The 19,437-nt window shown below is 63.6% G+C and overlaps 2 protein-coding genes across 6 annotated transcripts in view; both read right to left on the bottom strand.

The window, feature by feature from the left end:
• Nucleotides 1–5,071: 5,071 nt before the first annotated feature.
• On the bottom strand, nt 5,072–8,212 carry LOC128313707 (uncharacterized). Its single transcript, XM_053213837.1, has 3 exons — nt 8,146–8,212; nt 7,009–7,177; nt 5,072–5,864 (listed from the first exon to the last, which is right to left on the bottom strand). Exons 1-3 carry the CDS (start codon nt 8,210–8,212, stop codon nt 5,372–5,374), a joined length of 729 nt encoding a protein of 242 aa, XP_053069812.1. The 3' UTR covers nt 5,072–5,371.
• Nucleotides 7,766–19,437, bottom strand: part of AMZ1 (archaelysin family metallopeptidase 1) — a 29,796-nt gene continuing 18,124 nt past the window's right edge. For 2 of the 5 annotated variants that reach the window (XM_053213662.1, XM_053213664.1), the window contains exons 2-6: nt 15,582–16,093; nt 14,318–14,485; nt 12,348–12,476; nt 11,332–11,508; nt 7,766–9,801 (exon numbers count right to left, since the gene is read on the bottom strand). In XM_053213662.1, the coding sequence (XP_053069637.1) occupies nt 8,981–9,801; nt 11,332–11,508; nt 12,348–12,476; nt 14,318–14,485; nt 15,582–15,885 (1,599 nt within the window). In that variant the 5' untranslated portion in view covers nt 15,886–16,093 and the 3' untranslated portion in view covers nt 7,766–8,980. Of the gene's footprint in view, nt 9,802–11,331; nt 11,509–11,924; nt 12,095–12,347; nt 12,477–14,317; nt 14,486–15,581; nt 16,094–18,119; nt 18,209–19,437 lie in introns of those variants that run through there. The other 3 variants (XM_053213663.1, XM_053213665.1, XM_053213667.1) reach the window with 3 other exon arrangements.

Below are 19,437 nucleotides of genomic sequence, written 5' to 3' on the forward strand. Positions count from 1 at the left end.
TTTTAATTACACTGTTATCCTTGATTATTGTCTTTTTTATTGAGTTGTTGGAGAAGCAGGAGATAGTCGTGCCTCATTCTGTTATTGCAAAAATGTAACAATAAACTTCCTCAAAATAAGGTCTTTTCTCTGTGGTGACGCTGTTTACCTAGAAGGACACGTGTAGGTTTTTCCCTGAAACACTCCTCTGTCTGTAGAGAAAGGGTCTTAAAAGATAATGTGTTCTAAGCTATGTAATTTATAGAGATGTCTAGTATTCCTGCTCTTGTAACTTTAGTTACTTCTGGGAAAAAGAAAAATAAATCCAAGATCCAAAATCATCTCAAAACACGATGATTAGTTACGGTCATGACCGCCTCACTCGGGCGTCCCAAGGCCAGGCCGACCCGGGCTGGGCGGGACACCCCTGATGCACGTGCCTACGGGACAGGGACAGCCAGGCAATGGCTCACATTCACGCTTGGCCACGTTAGCTTGGGCCGGAGGGTCTGGTGTGAGATCGACCACCTTCGCCCTCCAGGCATTCGTTACGGCTGTCCTCCGCATTCAGAGCCCAGAGCGCAACAATGCCAATGCTAATTGTACTTCAAGTTTCATTATTTGATTAATCGGCTTTTATTTCCAAGACACAACTTCAAAGCCAACCAAAGTGGCTTGTGCACAGAGACGTGTGCATGTATGCGCGCAGGGACCTCACATGGTGTGAGTGAGGCCCTGAGTGCCTGTCTGAGAACCCCAGGACCACCTACAGGTGGACGCTTGGCGCGGCCTGAGCCCAGTAACCAGAGGGCGCCAGGGGGACGGGCAGGAGGGTGTTGGTTCCGCGGCCACGACCCCCACGGTTCTGGTCCCAGCCACAGAATGAAGAAACCTCCCACCGGAGTGATGAGTGATGCCCAGTCGTGGGCACGCTTTGTCACAGGACTGTCCTCCAGAAGGAGGAACCGGGTGCTGTCCAGCGGCCGTGGCCTGGGTAGGCGCCACAGCACCCGGTTACGCGGGAGGGTGGGAGCCCCTCTGCCGAAATGATGGCGGGGAGCCTGCCGCGTGGTTAGTCACCCGCGGCGGTGGGCCAAGCTCTTTGTGTCCCAGTGTCAACCCTTGTAACCGAGGAGGAAGCAGTGATTCCCCGCGCTGGCGCCACGGTCACAAGCCCCGGCCCAGCCCTCCCCGTGGGGCCTGCCCGGCAGGGACCCCATCTGTGCAGAGTCCCGAGCTCCTGGCCATCTCCCGTGCATCCGGGGCTCCGAGCCACCGGACAGATCAGCGGTACTGGAGGCCTTCTCCCGGGCTGCGTCCTGTGTACCCGTGCGGCTAACCTCGCTGTGACCAGCAGCCCGCCTCTAGAGGAAGCCACGGCAGTGGGCAGGCTGCTCTGGAGAGCCAGGGTGGCCGCGCCTTTCCCCGCCCCGCGGCCCGTCTTCTCCATGAGGTACGTCACGTGCACTCGGCAGCCTCCTTCTGGAACGATCTGTGGGGCTCGCGTGTGTGGTGCCATGTTTCTCTGGGCATCGGGGCTGCCGGTCCCAGCCGGGAGGCGGTGCTGGGTCCGCAGCTTGGGGGTGCCGACAGCCCCCGTGTGGGGCCGTTCCTGAGGCAGTGCCGGGCCCTGACGAGAAAGCCATCGGGTCCCCCGAGGAAGGAGCTGTCTCTCGCCGTCTTCTGCTGGGGAAGGACTTCAGGGCTCTCGAAGCTTGGAGACTGGTAAGCTCAGTAGGGTGTGTTAGAACAGGTGGGTGTGATCTCCGCACCTCGCTGTCCTCTCCAGGTGGAAACGTGCTAGAGAAGGTAACAGGTTACTCCCAGGGGCCCTTCTGTCGCCCGGCTTCCCTCTGCTTCACATCCACGCGGCTCCTTGGAGGCGCCTGCCCAGCCCTGACCATGGTGACCTCGCCTGGGAGCCGCACCCAAAGCCCCCGGGGCTGTTAGAGCTGCATTTTGTAAGTTCGGGGCTTTCCCTAATCCAAGATTGCTGAACTGGTTCCGGGAGGGCTGAGCTTTCCCAAGGCTGTAATCCCAGATCAGGAACAGACAGCTTCTCAAATATCCCGGCAGGTGGACCTTCCCAGAGATTGGTGTCCGTTGTGTTGGAGGGTGGGAATGGGGTGGCACGCAGGCCCTGGGGTTCCCGCCCGGAAAGAGACCACAGAGGGCAGTGGGCTGTCCTAGCCGATGGGAGTAGGGGACAGCTAGGACAGGGAGGGGTGCTCTCGGGTCTGACCCTGACCTGCGGCGGCTCCTCCCCCTTGGATCTTCCCAGTTTTCAGCAGAACATCCTAAAATGTCATCGTGGGAGTCTTAGCAGGGACCTGTAGACTTCACACCTGGCTCTCAATGAACGCAGCTCTACCGGAAAATGAGGTTATTTTCAAGTCGGTTATAGACGTAGTTGTTTCTTTTCAGAGGGTTTTCTTTTTTATGTGCGTGTAACGTGAACCCAAGTGAAACACTAGAGCAGCTGCCCTGGGGTTTCTGAAGGAGCCCGAGTTTCCTCTCAGGCCCATGGGTAAGCGAGTAGCCACCCTGCAGGTGAGGAGGGACCAGCCGTGCCACGGGGCGACCCTGAGCCACAGCGATCAGAGGGCCTCCCTTCTCTAGCCGGGTCACCTTGTCATTAACCGTGAATTCACTTGACATTTTGTTTGTGAAAGCTGATGTGTTTCCTCCGAGGGCACGTGCTCCCGGCTGTCTGCAGCCCAGCTGGAGTTTCCCTGTGGAACAGGACTTGTGTGAGGGCCTGGGTCCACACGGCCCCCCTGTCGTCTTGTAAGGTGGCGCTCAAGTAGGCTGCAGGGCGATGAAGACCTTGACCCCCTCAGATGGGAACGTGTACTCCGAGCCCAGTTCTGTCACTTTCTGTCACCAGTGCAAGCGGTTTGCCTCTCCCGGCTGACGTCAGAGTGACCGGCGGGAAGGAAGAGGGACAGCGGGGGTGCGGGCAGACCCTGCTTTGTGATCTATAGTCTCTGTCCTGAAGCCACGGCCAGAGACCGTCTGTCCTGCCGCCGATAGTCCGGGAGCACTTGGGGGCGGCACATACACCCGGCTGTGCCCCCTGCTCCATCCAGGAAGTGACCCCTGCGGAAGCCCCCACAGCACCACCCGTCACGGTGCCCTGGGAAACAGGTCAGTGCCAGCCGTCGACAGGAAGCTCTCGGTCACTGGGAGCCTTCAGACCAGCCCGAGGTTCTCTGGGGCTCCCCGACTGGGCCACGCCGTCAGGGGGACACCTGGGGGAGCCACACACCTTTCCCGGACCCGCCTGCAGCAGGTGGGTGGAGGTCTTGCCGGCCGGTCTGTGGTTGGCGGGTGGAGGCATGGGGGGGACCTCCCGCGGGCAGTCCGTGGCAGCTGCGGCCGTGTTCTCCATCGTCTGTCCTGTTCGGGGTTGAGATCTTATTGGACTCTCAACCGAGCCTGCTTACAAAGAAATTTAAAACGGCTCTCTGGAGGCTGTCCGTCTCTAGAACCTTCACGAATACCTTTGGACCTTGTTCAGATTGGCAGGTTGTCCCGTGACACAGTACAGCGTTACGTGGCCAGCCGCCCCATGGTTGACCCTGTGCCCCGCGAGCGCCCTACCAGTGCCGCCCGCGTGGCCCCCTTGCTGCGGCCGCTCCCGCCACTGAGCCAGCACAGAGGACGCTGCAGGAGGCCGGGGCTGCCGTGACATTGTCGCTGCACCGTTCGCTTGAAGACACCATCTCTGAGCCCTTCCGGGGTCGTTACACGCTGAAGGAAGCCCCAGGATGACAGCCACGGGCTCCGTCACGGGCACCGCCGTGAAAGGGCCACGCCGAGCCCGCCCGCGGAGGTCCTGGGACAGGCCTCCGTCCGTGAAGACGTGCACCGGGTTAAAATCCTTACCGTGAGGTGTGAAGATGCCCTGTGCGGCTCCGGTGGTGAGCGTAGCACGTTCAGCGTACGTGGCTTTTCTGAGTGTGTTCACGTTTGCCTTGAATGACGTTTGTTTTGCTGGCATGTTGCATCCGGCCCCGCTCCCCCACCGCCAGCTCCTGCTGCCTGCGGCCGCCGCGTGTGACATGTTTAGGATGGAGGGGGCCGTGTGGCCGGGGAACCCACAGTGCGTGTTTAGCGGGGCATCCACAGGCTGCCTGGGCCAAACTGTACTTTCCAGAACCCCGGGCCCCCTCGTGGTTTTGCTGTGGATGAAGCGTGCCTGTCTCGTGCCCGTCCTTCGCCTCCGTAACCCCGGCCCGTCCCCGCTGGCCCTTCGTCCTGCGGGGTGCTGGCTCCCCTGGCAGGAACGCCTCGTACGGCCGGGACCCCCCCCACGGCACACTGCCATCTTCACCCCTGCCCTTCCACGGGCAGACTTGCTGCCTGGATGGGAGGTGAGCGGGCCGCGGGTGACCGCATTGAACCTCTGGTGTCCAGGCAGAAAAGACGATGTGGGTCACATTAGTGCGAATAGAAATAATGACCCCACCCCCCACCCCAAAAAACGAAACTAGCCTTTTGTTTTCATTCTGTGATTTCATAAAGCATCAACCTTGACCCCAGAAAGCTTGGAAACAGGTACTGTGCATTTAGGAACTGAGTCGGTTTGGTAAGTTGGATTTTTCAACCCCGCCGGCAGGGATATTATGAACGTAGAGGTTCCTCGAGGGCGTGTGTGTGGCCAAGGGGATCAGACCCTCCAGGCCTGCCCACGTGGGCGAGGGCCAGAGCCCCTCGGACACCCAGGGCCGTGTGCACCTGCCGCCCTCACGGCCGGGCGGGCCTCCCGCCTTCCAGCAGGAGGGCACACCTCCTGGATTGCAAGGGTGGGTGTCAGGTGGACCTCACCCTCTGCCCGCAAGGCCTTTCCTTCATTCAGGTTGGCAGCATTTATGTATTTGAGAACGATAACGTAAGACAGAAGTGGTTCAGCAAATTTGAACTACGTGGAGTTTTCCCCGCATGGCACAGTTGTCCGGAGCCTCGGCACAGAGATGCCTACGTTCAGGTTGCATGCTTCCCCTTGGCTTCGGGGCTTTTAAAAACAGGAATGATGGCACCCGGCTGGCTTAGTCGAGAACACCACTCTTGGGGGTTGGGAGTTGCAGGGAGACTGCTTAAATACAAAATCTTTAAAAAAAAAAAAAAACACAAACCGTGCCCATCAAGCAGTTTAATCTGGTTGTGACTGGAGCGGATGTAATCTGGACGAATTTGGTGCCATTGAGAGAGGGTTCCTGGGGACGGGGCCATGGGCCGCAGGGCTCGGGACCCATGACAAGCTGGTGCCGGACCGACAGACAGAGCTCCATCTCCCGAGCCCTGCAGGGAGAAGCCGGAGCAGGGGAGGGCAGGCCCGAGGGCAGAGTGAACGAGAGGTAGCGCTGTGGGGCCTCCGCCACCTGTCCCACTAGGGCTGCCGTGTGCCAGCCAGGATGCCACTGTCCCACCTTCGGTGAAGTGTCTCCAGCGGGGTGTTCGGGGGGAGCACCCAGGTCACTCCCAAGGGATGTAGGTAGAACGTGGCTGAGGCCCGTGTGTCCCTCCCTGTATTTTTCCTGCTTGCACACTTAGGCCAAGTGGACGGAGGATGGTGGGTTCCTGCCTTTGACATTAGGCGGCTCCTTTCTGCAGGCTCAGGACCCCACACGGTGCTCTCGCTCTCCTCCTGCGACCCCGTGCGTCCCAGCTCTGGCCCCCCGGCTTCCGTGACTCGCCTGTCACATGCAGCTCCCAGGAGCGTCCCCACGGGCGGGCCGAGGGACGAAGGCAGCAGGCCCACCGACTGGCCCCCGGTGGGAGGCCGCGTCCACGAGGAAAGGTCACAAACAGTCCAGCTGACAGCTCTCTTACTCTGACCCGGTGTGGCGAGAACCAGGAGGTCCGCTTCTGTTGCTGCAAGTCTGAAGGTGGGAAATCAAAGTGATGTCGGCCTCAGACGGAATCAAGTGCCCCGGGAGCCCTCTGCTTTGTCGGCCTGCTGTGGCGGCCAGTGAGCGTGTGCCCGCTTGTGCTGTGGCGGCCTCGAGCTGGTGAGCAACGCGCAGCTCCGTGGCCGGCCCCGCTGACCTCAGGCCAGTGAGACACCCCTTACCCGGACTCACAGACATGGGGGAGCAGTGCCGTGAAGCGTGTCCCAGGCACCCGGGAGGAAGCCGTGTCGGCCGTGGCCAGCCGAGGAAGTGGCCGGAGGGAGGGGACAGCGCCCGAGAAGCAGGAGCAGTCAGCGTGGCAGGAGCCCCCGGGGACAGGTGACGCACGGCCACAAAAGGGTCCCGATGGAGATGCGTGGGCAGCAGCCCCGTGGAGTCCCTGACGTGGAACCCGGCCGATGGTGTTTCCAGGGAATTTGGTGGGTGCCCAGGGTCCCAGCAGAGGCGGGGTCACGGATCCCCCCGGGACCATGCCCGTGGCAGGCACGTGGCCCCGGCCGTGCGAGTCGAGGGTTGCCCTGGTCATGACCAGGCAGGATAGCTGGGATTGGACGGAAGGCTAGTGACCCCAGGACCTTTCTTGGAAATTGCTTTTTTCAACAGAGCCCTGACAGGTTTGTTTCCCTTTGCATCTGCAGCCACTAGCGAGTTCAAACCTAAACCTGGGTCATCCCGGCTCCTCCTGCATCAGGGTGCTGCATGCTGTGCTGGGACCGGGTGGCTGCGTGAGCTGTGCTCCAGCTGACCCTGAGGGTCCGCCTTCTCTGCCGGGCTCTCTGAGGGCTGGAAGTTTGCGCTTTCCCTGGGCGTCCTTGAATCCAGTTCCCTGTACCTGTGTAGCCGCCCCACCGTGGGTGGGAGTCTCCGGGCTTGGTTGGACCTCTCCTGGCAGAGGTGACCTCTGAGGCCCGGCCCGGAAGGGTTTCCAGCTCCAGTTTGGGAGCTGGTTGGTGAGGCCCGGACCCTCCTGGTTTTCCCGGGGACGCTCCCGTTCAGCTGGGGACGACTCACCCCAGAGTGTTGTTGGTCACCCACCCAGGCGGCTGCCCAGACCTGCAGGGAGTCAGCCCAATGTGCTGTGGCTGCTGACCCCCACCCTGCCCCTCGGACTCACCTGTGTGCTCCTAGGAAAGAGCCAGAATACAGAAGGTCTGCAGCCTTGCAGTCTCCGGCCGACCCCCGAGCCCAGGTCTCCGGAGGAGGGCAGCATTCTTGCCAGGGTTGTCGAGAATCGAGGAGGATGGAGGTAAGAAAGTCCCTGGGGCTTGGGAGGACTCGTTCGACTGCAGTTTATGTGTAGGAAGGTTGGCGGGTCCTTTCCCAGGTGGATTTGACTCCAGCCGACCCCACCCCCCCACTGCCTGTCGGGGCTCTATGCTCGGACCTTGGATGCGGGCGCATGCACCCCTGGAAGGGTGTGGCCTTTCTTGAACTTGATGGGATCTAAATTTGGACTGAGCTTTAACATTAGCTGCTTGGCTGAGCCATGGCATGTTTGGGGGGTTATTTTTAAGCCCTTCTGGAAATTTTGTTCTTCCCAGAAAGGTCTGAACCAGCCGTCCCAGGAGAACCTACGAACAGGCCCCCAAGCCCTCTCTCGGACCCTGGCAGTGTGTGGGTGGCAGGCGCTCAGGTGGAGCGGCCCAGAAACAGCCAGGCCTTTCCTCCAGCTTCATTAGAACAGTTTTGATGTGTTAATGCTGCTTCGAAAGGTGCGGGAAGCGTTCCTGGCCCTGTCTCACACAGGAACCGCAATGCAGATGATGTCGTGACCCCAGAGTATTTTTAGCTCCCTTCTCGCTCTTGGCCTGGGCCCGCGGGGATGTGTGGGACTCGCGGGGACCTGGGACTGATACGGACCTTCCAGGCAGTACGGTCCACTTGGTGTGTTTATTTAAAAAAAAAACAAAAACAAAAAACAGCCCAGGCCCTGGCTTCTCAGAAGCTTGGTGTGTAGCTCCTGCGGGTCAGCTCGGGTGAGGTGCTCCGCCGCGCCAGGGCTCGTGACCCGCGACTCTGCACGAGCAGATGGCGTTCATTACGGCCTCCGCCGGAGCCGCCTCCCCTGGGGACCGTCTCCAAATGCTCTCCACCCCCCTCTGCAGTGGTACTAGATGTAGGAAGGAATCTCTGGGCTCGGTGCCTCCAAGTTTTATTCTCCCCACGTTCCCGCCCTCAGCCGTCACCCCCATGGCACATGCTGAGCCCCTGAGGCCCCCAGCTCCCCGAGTCCATCGGTCTGGAGACAGACCTTTGGCAGAAGACGGAAGGGAAGGGGAAGCTAGGTCATACGCGGAGGAGGTGATCCCATCCCCCATGGTCGTCCGGACCTTGCCCCCACCCTTCAAAGGTAGGACCCAGGGCCCCTCCCCAGGAGCTGGGGTACAGTGAGGGTGATGCTCTGGGGGCCTCCCGGCAGACCCCGCAGCCAGGCCCAGGGACCTGCCTTCCCCAGGCTGTGTCCCCACTGCAAAGTCCTGAGCTCTAAGCACAGGGTTGGGGCTTGAAGGCACTAAAGTTGGGGGGGGGGGGGCGTGCTCACAGCGACAGCCCCGGACTGGTCTCCCTCAGGTCCTGGGCCCCCCTCTGCCCACCTGGCTGTTCATCTTCTCCCCGATTTCTGTCAGTTCCCTCCAGGTCCCAGCGATGCCTCCCAGAAGCCACAACCAAGGCCTGGGGCCATATCTATGCTGGGCCTTTTGGGGTCTGGGATCCCACAGCCTAGCCTGGTGTCCAATTACAAGGAACCTTCCACCCTGTTTGCTTGGGGCAGGGCTGGGGGGGGGGGGCGCGAATACTCTGCAACCTGCATTGTGTTTCGTATTTTACACGGTTTTTGTTAGCCCCCCACGTTTCAGAGCCACCCCCTTGCTTGCCTCCTTCCAGGTGACCATGCTCCTCGGCTGTTGCAACCACAGGTTGCAGGCCCAGGGGCCCCCTGCTAGTGAAGCCAGCACCGGCAAACATGGGAACACACGGAAGGATTTCAGATGCGGGAAGCAAAGTTTGACAGAAGTAAACGGGGACAGTTGACCCCCCGGGGCAGCCGGCCCCCCCACGGCCTCAACACTTGTTAGAACGAGTTGTCAACACCACAGGCCCCTTTTGTCAGAACACCAAGGGTGACAGCAGGCAGAGGTGGTGTCGGGGACACAGCGTGAAGGCCTGAGGACAGGAAAGCCGTGAGTGTGAGAAGGCCCCGCTCTGGGGGTGGGGGGGCGGAGATGGGCACACGGGTTGGGCCCCAGGCCCAGGAAGCCGCCATCCAGGCTGGGCCCGAGGACCCTCCGCAGGGGCCGGGGTGAGGGGGCAGGACGCAGGGCCCCACGTGATGTTCCCCTCCGGGCGACAGCGCCGGGAGGTGGGCCCCCGTCTAATTCCCCTCCTCCCGCCAGCGGCCGGGGGACCAGCCCGCCTTGGACAGCTTGCGCGTGCTCAGCTTCCTCCTCAGGGAGGAGAACGTGTCGCCCAGGACCCGGCGCAGCCCCGGGCCGTCTCGGCCGCAGGGCGGGTCCTGCCTGGGGGCCGGGAGCCGCCCCGTGAACATCTCCCACCCCGCCAGGGCCTCCACGGCGCCGTCCACCTGCGCCAGCTCCTCCTCCGTCACCTCCCGCTCCAGGGCCCGGATGCAGCGCTCCAGCCACCGGCCGTGCTCCCTGATGGCGTCCACGGCGGGGCCGCACCCAGGCGCGCTGTCCGGGGCGGCCGGGGAGCCCAGCCCCTCCTCGGGCTCCGGCTGGGGGCCCGCGGAGAAGCTGTGGCTCCACGTGTCGGGGGTCAGGGGCTCCGACCCGCTGTCGCAGCTCAGGCCCGAGTCGGCACTGCAGGGCGGCGTCTCGTCCGAGGCGGACGGCGCCCCTGCATCCGCGTCGGGCCGCGACCCGGCTCGAGTCCAGGCGTAAAGTCTCTGTGAGGGAGAGACACGGGCTGGGTGTCCTGGGCCCCGTCCCTCACCTCGTCCGCGCGCTGCCGGCCCCCGTGTCCGCCAGGCGCCGTGTGGGGCCAGCGCCGGAGCAGTTAAATTCTACCGAGTGTGCACTTGACCTCAGGCTGCCTTCACAACAATAAATACCCAAAACTCCTCACTTTGTCCGTTTCTACTTCGTTGTACCCTGGCTTCTGCGCTGGCGGATGCGCCTCCCCCCCCCCCCCATTCGTGTGCTAGGACGGGCGACACCACCACTACGGCCCGTGCCTCTGTCCCCAGCAGGCGTGCACCGGCACAGAGCGCTCCCGGCCGGCCCCTCTCCCACCCCCAGGTCACCTCCCAGAGAGTCCCCGAGAGCTGTCCCCGCGGCCCCGTCCTCCTCCACCAACTCGCAGGGGAGGCGCCACCCAGGGCACAGCAGCTCCGGGGCGGAAGCCGCGGAAGGTTGTGCCCAATGACCAAGCCCCGGAAGGACGCGTGTGCCGAGCGCCGAGCTACCGCCAGAGCCGAGTCTCCCTTCGCCTGGCCGTCGCCGCCCTGGCAGCACGCTCGCCCCGCCCCACCGCCGTGAGGACCCTCAGCGGGGCTGCCTGTGGGCTCCCCGCTCCAGGCGGGCAGGCCACTTCCCGGGGCAGCTTGGGGGTTCTCCAAAGCGGGGTCCCCGAGCCGCAGCACCCCTGGGAGCCTGTGACACACGCAGGCCCTCCCCGTCCAGGGGCTGCCTGGCCAACAAGCACACCCCCCCCCCCACCTCCCCGGAGCGTTTGCAGCCCCCTCCCCCGCCAGGCACCCCGTCACGGCCCGGGCTGCCGGCCTCCGGGGTTTTTCCCGGAACCGCAAACAGCTTCTGGCTTAAAACTTTTGGTTTTAAAATTAAGCCAAAGCTCTTCGGTGGAGAGGCCTTGATAAACACCGCGGGCCTCTGGAGGCTGAACTCGAATCAAGTTGGAGGCCGCCGAGCAGGCTTCCCGCTGCGGAGGCTCCGCCCACAGGGCCCGCGCCGCGCCCCCGGCCGACAGCAGAGGGCAGCAGCGCCCGCGGCTCGCCCCAAACCGGGCAGGGCAGGAGAGGACCGCGCGTCCAGAGTGCGGCCGCCCCCTGCCAGGCCCGCTCGGGTCTCCTCCCGCGCGGACCCCAACCACCGGAGCCGGCGGCCCCGGCTGACGCAGGGGTGGCGTGGGTGGGCGCGCCCAGCACCCACCCACCGTTCAGAGCTGGTATTTACCATCTTTGCCTGAGAAGAGCCGTCCACCCTTTGTCCCCCCTGCGCCCCGACGGCCACGGCCACCGTTGCTGGGTGCGCGCCACGGGCCAGGCTCGGGCGCCACACGCCGCCCAGCAGAGCAGGAAGGTGCCGACCGGCAGGCACGCGGGTCTGTCTGCTCCCCTGGGGTTCTCACACCCGGGACCCCACTATCCTCTGCTCTCGGACACCCGCGCGGGGCCCCAGACCAGGCGCTGACCTGCTGCGGTCCCTGCCCCGGGAGCCCCCCGCTCAAAGCCGCTCACCTTGTACCTGTCGATGAGCTTGAAGCCCAGGACGTGCTGCAGCTTCCGCAGACATATGGGACAGAGGTCCAGGGGCCGCCGCAGGGCCTCCTCCAGGCTGAGCGCCCCCTGCATGATGCAGCCCAGCCAGCGGCAGCTCCCCAGGCCCAGCAGGTGACAGAGCTCGTGGCAGGTGACCTGCGGGGGAAGGCCCGCCACTGACCTTGCAGCCGATCCCCGGGACGCCCCAGAGGGGCCTAGGCCACCGGGAAGCGGTCCATCAGCCCTCCGCGTCCCGGTCCTGACAGCACGGGGCACAGACGGATGGCCCTGGGGCATCAGACAGACACGGGTTTGAATCTCTGCCGCTGCCCAGCCGAGTGACCTTAGGCAAAGGTCTTGGCAGCTCGGCCTTCCTTCCTACGCTCTCTACAGGGAAGCAGGGTGGTCCCGGTGAGGGCGGGACAGGCGACTCAGCGGCTGCCTGCTCACACCCCCGTGTCTGATCGCACATCCTTGGCACATTCCCCGAACTGGCCAGAGCCCCCAGTGCTTCTGCCCACTTCCTCCCTCCACCTGTGCGGTGACCCCCACACCCTAGCCTCCACGCCCACCTTGCAGCACTGGGCCAGCCCCAGGGCGCTGAAGCACAGTGTCTGGCCTGGGTCCTGCACTGGTGTCTCAGGGCCGTCGGCTGCCGCCTGGACCGGGGCTGCCTCCGAGGCGCCAGGCCCCGGCTGCAGGAGCTCCCCCGAGAAACGGGCAAAGCTGCAAACGCCCACTTCTGGGGAGAGGTGGAGACACACGGGCTCACGGGTCACCTCACCCGGGGGCGCAGGAGCAGAGCCCCCCCCACCCCACCCCTCAGGACGCACAGCTCCTGCAGGCCGGCCCCCCGGCAGCAGCCCAGGGCTGAGCAGGAAGGGCACAGCCACACGTTCAAGGGCAGTGGTTTCCGTCCGCGTGCTCGCATCGTCTTCCCCGGAACGGGCCCCGCAAGCTCGGCCGAGGTGGGGGCTGCCGGGGCGGAGGCTCACCGTGCCCTGGCAGGAACTTGCCAAACGTGAAGCTCCAGGCCTCGCAGGGGTACAGGTCAGACAGCGTGAGGCCCAGCACGCACAGCGCGTCGCCCGGCTTGCTGCTCTTCAGGAAAGACAGGATCCCGTCTGTGGGGACAGAGGAGCCACAGGGCTCAGTGCAATCATTAGGGTCCCCAGAAAGAAGAGGCAGAGGGTCAGAGAGGTCTGAAGGTGCTGTGGTGGGTCGACAGAGACACAGGGCCCGGGGACCACGCCTGCAGCAGGACAGTGTCCTGAAGGCAGGGGACAAAGGCAGGGCCAGGAAGGTCCATGACCAGGAGAGCGTCTCAGAGTGACAAACTTGCAGCCTGGGACACAGAAAGGGACATGCTACCATTACAATGACACCTGTCCCAGCCAAGAGCTCCCTGTCAACCCTGAAGACTCAGTGCCAGCAGCTCCTGTCACACGCGCTGGGGATTGAGACCAGCCCTCCCGCCGAAGATAAACCAGATGAGCTGAGTGAAATACAAAACACGGCTTCTTAAAGCATCCGAGGTGGGAGCGGAGTTGGCCACAGGGGACCAAGCGCGTCTTGGGAGGCGAAACAAGCTAAGTCTGATGACAATGGCAACTGGGTCACGGGGGTGCCCGTCCAGGCTCACAGGGCCATTACACGCAAAACGGAGAAGGTCAGTGCATGTGAATTACGCCTCAGGAAACAGGATTTAAAAAAAAAAAAAAAAAATCCGAAACCTGATGAGAACTTGGATCCAAGGAGACAACTGAAGTAGACTAGCTAAGACTGAGCCCCTGAGCCCCTTCAGAGATGAGGGAGGGTTGCAGACCCCGCTCCCAGGACCACGGACGGCCCAGGAAAGCTGTGTACCCACAGGGGCCTGGCAGAGGAAAAGCAGAGCCCCGCCCCCGGCACGAACCCAGCACGAATCACATCACCCCAGGCCACTAGCTCTCCAAAAAGGTAAACTAAGTTTCCAAGCAGTATGTCCAGCTAACGAGAAAAAATACCAACACAGAATGAACGGAAAGACCACGAGTAGGCCACCAGCGTGCGCCAGACGGCGGAACCGAAAAGCACCTGTTTGTGGCTATCGATACTGAACTTAAATCTTAGCGGGAAACTGGTATTTTTAAGAAGTGACGCTGCTGGGGGCACCTGGGTGGCTCCTTCGGTTGAGCATCTGACGTCGGCTCAGCTCATGATCTCACGGTTCGTGAGTTCGAGCCCCGCGTGGGGCTCGGCCTGGGCAGCCTGTCAGTGCAGAGCCCACTTCAGATCCTCTGTCCCCCTCTCTCTGCCCGTCCCCCACTGGTGTGCACCTGTTCTCTCTAAAAATAAGAAACGTTAAAAAAAATATATTGCCTATTTGAGAAAGAACCCACCAGAAACGACAGAAACGGAAAGGGGAGAACTAAAATTAGGAACTCAATGTATGAGCTTCACAGCCCAAAGAGAGAAAAGGCACAGAGGCGGAGCAGGGGGGCCCTGCGTGGAGCCGGAGGAGGGGCCGGAGGGGTTTCCCGCCACGGCTGAGACACCGGGCCCTCCAGCCCCAGCGCCATCCAAAGTGCCCAGCCTGCTCCTGGGGCCTCCCTAGACCGGAGTCCGGGTGCCCCGCACATCTGAGCGCCTAAGGCCCATCTGTGCCCCGCGACCCGGCCGCTCTCCAGCTGCCAGTGACCTGGGGGCCGGTGGGGGCTGGACACGTGCAGGACAAAAGTCTACAGGGGTGCCTTACAAGGCGGCAGGCGCCTGAGAAGGGCTTCCCTCCCCCACCCGTCATGCCCTGGGGTCTCCAGCGCACGCTGGGAGGGTCGTCTGGCCTCCAGACGGGGAAGGAGGCTGGTTTTAGCCTTGCTCTTCAAAAGCCTGGGGAATAGAGGTTCCCCCCCCCACAAAGAAACAGGGCGAGGATTCCTTCCTCCCGCCTTCTGCCTCGTGGAAAGGGCCCGCGCCCATCACCCACCCGTGTGGAGCTGGAGCCTGTCGGAGTCCTGGCTGGGACGTGAGGAGCAGTGTATGGACGCGGCCGCCACCGAGGGCAGGCACCGGACCTGCAAGCCCAGGAAGAAGGCCTCCGTGCAGTCGCGCAGGTACTCCAGCAGAGCGCCACCCGCCGGGCCCTCGCTCAGATCTGGGGGCGGGACGGCCCGTCAGCCGCCCCGCCCCCACCCGCCTGCGCCCTGCCCCCCACCAGCCGCGGCCACCGGGCGCAGGAGGCCACCGTGGACCTGCCTTCACCGAAAGGAGAAAGCCGCAAGAAAGGGCAACGCCCCGATGAGAGAGGTCTGGAAGGTGGGAGCCCCTCAGGGAGGGGCAGGGGGGCCCCGGCCGGCATCCAGAGTCCCCGAGGCTGAGGCTGGCCGGATGGCAGGAGCAGAGCGGGACACGGGAGGCGTGCGGGCAGGACGCCCCCGGGGCAGCCACACCAGACTGCTGCAGGAGGACAGACGCGCACCGAGCGAGGGCCGGCCGCAGGGGCCCGGGGCGGGCGTCTGGCTGGAAACGCAGAGCCCCAGGCCACCGCAGGCCCCAAAACGCACATTAACAAGCGCCCACGCGCGTCTGCTCGTGAGGGTTTCGCAGGCCCCGGTGAGCTGCTGGCAGGGGACAGAACGAAGCGGATGGTTTGGGCGCTGTTTGCCGGACACAGCTCGAGCCAGGGACGGCGGACGGGCCGCAAGGGGTTGGAGAACGAGGGTGGCCGCAAGCCTCTGGCCCCCTCAGCTCTGCTCGGGCCTGGTGGTCGGTCCTCTGCAAAGCCAGGCGCCACCCTCTGCCCTCACCGCGTGGACAGCCGGCCAAGGCCTCGCGGAGAACGCTTACCCTCGCCAGGCCCGGCCGGCCTCCCCAGCACGGCCTCGGGGTCAACTAAGCCTGCGTTCAAACCCCACCTGTGCCCATCGCCAGCTCGGCGTCCGCGGCAGGTCAGGTGACCTCCCGGGGCCGGTTTCCCAGCCTGGGACACAGGGCAGGCGGGCTGGGAGGAACGCAGTCTCTGGAGGGCCCCGGCACAGCGCCTGGGGCGGCACACCCTGTGCGCAACAGGGGAGGGGCGACGCGGCCGCAAAGGCCCCACGGCCCCTGGCTTCCGGAGCTGTGTCTGACCTGGGTGGGCGGAGAGCCCGGTCCCAGCGGGGGCCTCCCTGCCCGGCCCGGAGCCCAGACACCCTGCCTTGTGCGAGACTCAGACTCCGGCTCCCCAGGGTACACGGCCCCCCACCTCGTACCGATGGGCTGCAGGTAGATGTGCTTCCGGGCAGGGCTCTGCCTCCGGGGCGGCAGGGAGGCGTGGAAGGTCTGGAAGTCCTCGGGGGCCTCGGGACGGCTGAGGAGCCAGTCGAAGGCCGTGTGGATGAGCAGCGTGCAGAAGAGGGTCCTCTGGGGGTTGTAGGCCTCGGACAGGAACAGCCTCTCCGCAGGGGTGAAGGCAGACGCGTAGAGACGCCGCAGGGTGGGGTCGCTGGACACCAGCGCCTCCTTCAGGGCCCGCGGGCCGAAGCTGAACTCCTGGGCCGGCCTGCACTGCAGCATGGCGGGCCCGGCCGCTCCGGGGAGCCCCTGCTGTTGCCCATGAACCCCACAGGGGACAGCCACGATCTCTTCCGGAGCCTTCCTGCGGGCCGATCAGAACCGCCGAAGGCTCCCCACAGCCGGACGCTGAGCCAAGGGCCCCTCCCGGTGTCGGGCCTCCTCGGTGACTGCAGGGGGTGGCTCGGACGCCTCCAGGCCTGGCAGCACCCTGGGGAGGGGGACACGCACACTGAGAACAGGGGCCGGGTCTCTGAGGCAGGAGGAGCAGAAGAAGGACATTTTCTCTGGCCGCTGCACAGGCACCAGCGCCCAGCTCAGGGAAGGGTCCTACTCCCCCACCCCCAGTGGGGAGCTTGTTTCCATGGAGCCCCAGTGCCCACTCCCACGGACTCGCCCTCAGACGGGAGGAGGCACCCGGGAAGGACGGCTATGCCACTGTTGTGGGAGCCCCTGCAAAGCCCGAGGGGGCACCCCCAAGAAGGCAACCAGCTGTTCCTGTCCTTTTGTGATGGCCAAGTGCAGCCCATCGCCAGGGGCCCCACAGCGCCTCCTTGTCCCACCTATAAGCCCTCCTCGCGAGGCCCCGCCTGCCTGAGGACGAGCACCAGACCCCTGAGTCGCCAGGCCAGCTGGAAGCAGGCTAGAGCACGTGGGAGACAGGCAGCCCCCAGATCCAGAAGGTTCCCAGCACACGTGCCAACCACAGAAGGCCATAAATAGGGAGATGTGACCGTGCAACAAAGAGCGCTTTGAGGGCTGGGACAGACCGGCGGGAGAGGACACGCCTGGGGGGGCGGGGGGGGGGGGGGACAGACGTGCCCGGAGAACGGGACAAAGTCAGTTCACAAAGTGGAGTTTTCCTTCCGTATTACAGGGAGGACTAAGAGGTCCGTGCCCCTCAGAGACGACGCCCCCTCCGCCACCATACGCACCCCGAAAAGCTAGGCCGCCACCGGCAGATGAGTAGAGCAGGGAGGTCACGAGGAAAGAAGCCAGAAGCCGGAGAAAAGGCACACAAGTAACAGAGAACAAGGCGAACCAGAAGAACGGCGGATGATAGATTCTTCATTTAGAGCCAAGCCTGCTCTTCGGGGTGGGGGTGGGGTGGGGTGGGGCGAGGAGAGACGGGCCCTGCCGCGGGGTGGGGGTCCTAGCTGCAAACACAGCACCGCGGGCAGAGTGAGGACCTGAGCCACACTCCCTGCAGCTGACCCCGAGTTGAAACGTGAAAGTTCCGAGCGCTCACACGGACACATACGTGTGTGTGTGCATCCATGTAAATATACATGTGCACGTACATATACATGCATCCAAATTCCGTCATCCGTACGTTTTCCTCTGGAAAATTACATCGAGTTTTTCCAGAGGAAATTACGTACACACAGGCGGATGTAGACACAGATATATTCCCCAGAGTTACGAGGGAGGGTGGGGGCTGGGCCCGAATGCCCGCAGAGAGCTCTAGGTTTTCCTTTCTGCAGATCTTTCTCACAAATCTCAGCTGCCGGTGTGGTGCAATCCTACATCCTCCAGACTTAGTATATTACCAGCATCTTCCCAAATCCTTACACGTTCTATTGTAAAAATGCCGTTTTTAACGCCTTCCCAAAAACACCATGATGAACATCTTCCTGCCAAAGTCTGAGTTTCTCTTTCCCCAGGACAGATGCCCAGAAGAAAAGACACCACGTGGGGGTGGTTAAGGGGGTCCCGATCTGCACCGCCCACCTGCTTTCCAGAAAGGTCATGACAACTTACAACCCCAACAGCCGCTGACGTTCTAAGTAGTCAGCAGCAAATAAAAACCACCAAAGGTGGGGGCCCCTGGGTCGCTCATTCGGTTTAGCGTCTGACTCTCGATTTGGGCTCAGGTCGTGGTCCCGGGGTCGCGGGATCCAGCCTCACGTCGGGCTCTGGGCCCGGTCCCCATCACGCGGAGCCCCGCTTCTCAGGAGCCCCTGTCCAGGCCCCAGTCCGCACCACCAGACTCCAGGGCAACACCGGGAGTTTGCACCAGGATGAAGAATGGGGCCTGGGCTGTAGGGGGAAAAAACATCCGATGCAAACCCATGGATCAACTCTCGGCGGGGGGACGGGGCCACGGCGGGAGGGGGGCAGGTTCTCCAAGAGGCCAGAAAACGTGTGGAGGACCTAGCGAGGACAGACCCTGTGCACCACAGGGACCCAGGAGAGAACATCGGCACTTCCGAATGGGGCCCGGGAGGGGCACATACACCGGCAAGTTCCTTCTGCCCTTGGCTCCCTCGTTCCCTCGGCAGTCCCCGAGCGCCTGCTCATCCATGGTGCTTGGCCGACCCCCCTGGACTAAACAGGCACAGGTCTCTGGCCTTAGGGAGCTTCGATTCTAGAAATGCGTAACAGACGATAAGAGGCAATAAAAATAAAAGTACATACTGTCTACACGGTGTGAGAAGGGGGTAAAGGGCCTGGAAGAAAAGGCTAATCCTAACCCTAACCCTGACATGGTGAGGTCCGAGCAGCCTGGAAGGTCTGGGGCCAGTGTCCCGAGCAGAGAAGCAGGTGCAAAGGACCCGTGGGTGGCTTCAGGGGCAGTGAGGAGACAGCGTGGCGGGAGTGGGGGCGGGAAGACCGGCCACATCACGCAGCACAGGGAAGGCTGTGTCTACAGCTCTGGCCTCATCCCGAGGCGGGGCCGGGGGGCCCGTGTGCGTACCACCCGTCTCGTCCCTGAGGGGCCAGGCGTCCAGCCTTCAGAGCGGGCTGTGAGCTCCTGGCGGTCCAGGCCCCCGGGGGCAGAGAGCCATTCTGGGAACCCTGAGGAGGGAGCGCCCTCAGCGCCAGCCCGGGCTCCGCGATGAGCTTGGCCCGCTGCCCCTCGACCCCGTCGTGCCGCAGTGTCCTCCCCGGCACAGCGGGCCTGGCGGCAGCTGCCCGCCTCGCCCAGAGCGCGGCTGCACGGAGCAGGAGGAGGAGAACCGCCAGGTCCCGCCCAACTGCCACCCTGAGCACCTGACCCCGTGCGCACCTCGCGCCTATTTCCGGACGGGGCTCCCGTGGCTCTGCGTCTGCGCCCTCGACTCTCCCAGACCCGCGCGCGGCGCCCCCAGCTAGAGCAAGAGGCTTTCCCGCCGGCAGCCACCCCCAGACGGTGCCCTGAGCGGCCCAGCCGCCTCGGGCCGGCTGGGCTGACAGCTGCCTCTAAACGGGTTCGGGACACGCGGGAGGGTCTGTGTCACGGCCTTCACGGGTAGCCCCCACCGGCCCCGGTCAACACCCGCCCCCCACGCCCGCTCCCCTGCCCCCCAGCGCCTCAGTCCCGCAAACCCAAGATCGCTTTTGACCCAACACCTCGTCTGAGCCCACGGCTACCAGCCTTCACCCATCCCGGAAGCCAAGGACACGGGCTCAGAGAGGGGAAGCCACCTGCCCAGGGACACACAGCTACACGGACTCAGAGGAGGCGCTCCTGACCTCGGGTACACCACCCCTCGCTCTGGGCCTCATCCACAGGGCCTCCCCCGCCCTCGAAGGGGCCTCCGGCAGCGTCGCTGCCGTGTCACCGTGTCTCCC

This window comes from Acinonyx jubatus, chromosome E3 (assembly GCF_027475565.1).
Source record: "Acinonyx jubatus isolate Ajub_Pintada_27869175 chromosome E3, VMU_Ajub_asm_v1.0, whole genome shotgun sequence".
NCBI lineage: Eukaryota > Metazoa > Chordata > Mammalia > Carnivora > Felidae > Acinonyx > Acinonyx jubatus.